General features: G+C 31.7%; 1 protein-coding gene across 1 annotated transcript in view; it reads left to right on the forward strand.

The window, feature by feature from the left end:
- Window positions 1–910: 910 nt before the first annotated feature.
- The window catches only part of LOC111388212, a 17,644-nt gene continuing 15,541 nt past the window's right edge, over window positions 911–3,013 (forward strand). The window contains exon 1 of the mRNA XM_023012899.1: window positions 911–1,126. Coding sequence (XP_022868667.1) covers window positions 1,071–1,126 — 56 coding nt within the window. The 5' untranslated portion in view covers window positions 911–1,070. The remainder of the gene's footprint in view (window positions 1,127–3,013) is intronic.

The raw sequence follows: 3,013 nt of genomic DNA on the forward strand, positions 1-3,013 counted from the left end.
TGGATTTTTTCAAGGTCCATCGTAGAAGATGATGATGTATAGTGATTACGTGAAGGAATAGGAAATGAAATTGTAAAATTGACATATTTGATTTTTAAAAGGGGTAATGTGATTAGACAAAAACCCTTGTCCTAATTGGTCAAAATTTTCATTTTTTAGGTCCGTCGGTCCTCCAAGTGTGATTTTTTGAAAAGTTTTGGACTTTAGTATGAGATAAAATGAAAGTTATATGATCGTGGCTGCTATCCACCATTAGGGTCCGTTTGATTGCAAAAATGGAATTTGGGTGGAAAGAAAATGAATTTCACGGAATTGAATTGCTTAGAAATTATTTTTCTGAGAATTGTAAATATTATGTTTGATTAGTATAATTTTTTACGCGAAAAATGCTGAAATAAAAGTTTTTTAGGTGTTCGTTTGACTTTATTTTACATGAAAATTGTTAATTAAATGGATATAATTTACTGGTATTGAGAATGAAATTTGTTTCCATTGCCAAAAAAATCAAGAAAATCATCTATCTTATAGTGTTCGTTTAGCTTTATTTTACATGAAAATTTTGTCAATTAAAGAGAAATATTTTTTTACAATAATTCTTAAATTTTATTTTCATTGCCAATTGAAAAAAATGCTACAGTGACTCGAATTGGAATTCCAATTCAAGGAAAAACTAGAAAATGGCTTATGTGGCAAGAAACTTGGAAATGGAATTCTAGGGAAAATTTTGGCTATCAAATACCCATAAAATTGAAGTTAAAATTGATTTTCTATTTTCTAGGGAAAATTTTCACCTATCAAACATACCTTTAATTTTTCATTAACCAAGAAGTGAAAAATTATGCAAATAAAAGGATGGTTCATTTCATCGTCATCTCCGCCAATTCAATTTTATATCTATTAAATTCCAAATAGATTATCTCAACGTGTCACTCTCATGCAACCTACGTGTCGCTACATCTTTCATTTTCTGTTTTCCTTTTCTCACCGCTGACAAAAGCCTCAAACCACCCCCAGCCTCCATTACATTACAGATTACGCCTTCTGACCTTTCTCTGCATTTGTTGGTGTTCATGTTTCAGAAGAGTCCATCTCTCACTTTTTTCAGGAAATCCCGCTTCAGCAGAATGTAACTCTCTCTCTCTCTCTCATGTCTCTCTCTCTCTCTCTCTCTCTCTCTCTCTCTCTCTCTCTCTCTCTCTCTCGTTTTGTTAATATGCTTTTGGGATTATCAGTTTGCTAAATCTGAGTATTGGGCTTCAAATAATATTTTCATTTATTTAGTTCCCTGGTAGGCTCGGGAGCGTAAATGAGGATTTAAGATCTTTCATATAACTATTACAGAGATCCTTTTGGTGGATCCAACTTGAAGGACCGACTGGAACTTTCCTCAGAATTTTTAATTCATAATTTGTCCGTACTTTTTCTACAGATACGTCCATACAAATTTGATTGTAAATAGAATGGAGAAAATGTGCAACTTGTTTTACATTTTGAATTAAATTTTTGCAGCTGTAAATGTGAACACACTTTTTTTCCCCCTTTGATAAAGGAAGCCATTCGCATATTGGCAAAAGAATGAAGGGTCAAATAGAGAGTATGCGAATTCAAATTCTTCCTTTTGTCTACATATTGCTAAACAAGATGTCCCTTATTCAATGTGTTGCCTCTTTTGTTCTGGACAATGTTGTTTGATTTTTGGGCTAAGCCTTAGTTATGTAACCGAGGAAAAATATTTGTTTCTTCTTGCTGCAACTAGTTTTTGCACTTGTTTTGCCCGAGTTTGGTGGAGTTTAAAATCACCCATTTGAGAAAATTTCTTTTTTATGGGGATTATGTATATAAATATTGAAGATAAAACAAATAATGTATTTAGACAGAAGAATTGGACATCAAGTATTTAAATAATTTAAAAAAAAATCTAAAATTCATAACCTTCTTATAATATGTAGAGATTGGTTGCTTCTTCTTACGCTTTCATTCTGTATACTCCTTTGTTTCACTTTGATGAATCATCTGGACTGTCTTCCCTAACGACCTCTTGCTTGGCAGTACTTATTAGTCTCATTGATTCTTTAAAGATCCATACATGAGTTTGTATATAGAGATAAAAATGTATGAAAACATGGTTAAAACATAAAGTTTTATTCAAATAAGAAGGTTTAAGAGAAAAAAAACTCTTAAAACTTATTTATTTACATGAAAGATCCATTGATGGATCCACTATCTTTTGAGGATTTAGCCTCGAATAAAATACATTAAAATTTTTGAAGATAAAAATTTTTCCTCGTCTTTTCCTTCTTTGAAGTCTCTTCTTTTATAGTTGGCGGGAAAGATTCCCTACCCTCTTGATTCGTCCATTTGTCTATATCAATAGTTTTTTTTTTTTTTTTTCCGCAAAAGCAAAAATAATGATAAAGTGATATGACAAATTTGTCGGCCTTTTGTAAAAGCAATTTCCCCTTTTTAAAAAGTAGATGCTTCTCTTTTTATTCTGATTGGCCTTCTCGGCTTTTACTCTCTGCAGTGCTTCCACTTGATTCGTCTTCTTTTGTCTGCAATATTCCTTTTGATTTTTCATTGTCCTCCATCATTTTACACCATTGACAATCATGATATTTTCCAAGACTTTGTTTTACTGCCTTGCATAATTGTCCTTCATAATTTTTCGAGACATTCAATAAATTATAAAAATTCTTTTCAAAGTTGCACAGTGCTTTGATTCCTTCAATCTTGATCATTGAACCTGTCTTACTAGTAACCAAGACAAAATTTGATGAGTAATTTATATTGATTTTTGATTCTTTATTGAAGGCTCTTAATCCGGTTAGGATCCTTTGGTAAGATAGGCTTTTCCAGTCATCCATTTTTTCTTCATTGACACATTCAATCTGTCCTTCTATTGGTTTATTCAGAATAACTTCTGGAGTAGTTCCTTTAACCAAGAGTCCTTCTTCATTCCAAAAATGGAATTGTACTATTGATTTTTAACATCACCTGTAATTCTTGATCTTTA

Source organism: Olea europaea, unplaced genomic scaffold (assembly GCF_002742605.1).
Source record: "Olea europaea var. sylvestris unplaced genomic scaffold, O_europaea_v1 scaffold4699, whole genome shotgun sequence".
Lineage (NCBI taxonomy): Eukaryota > Viridiplantae > Streptophyta > Magnoliopsida > Lamiales > Oleaceae > Olea > Olea europaea.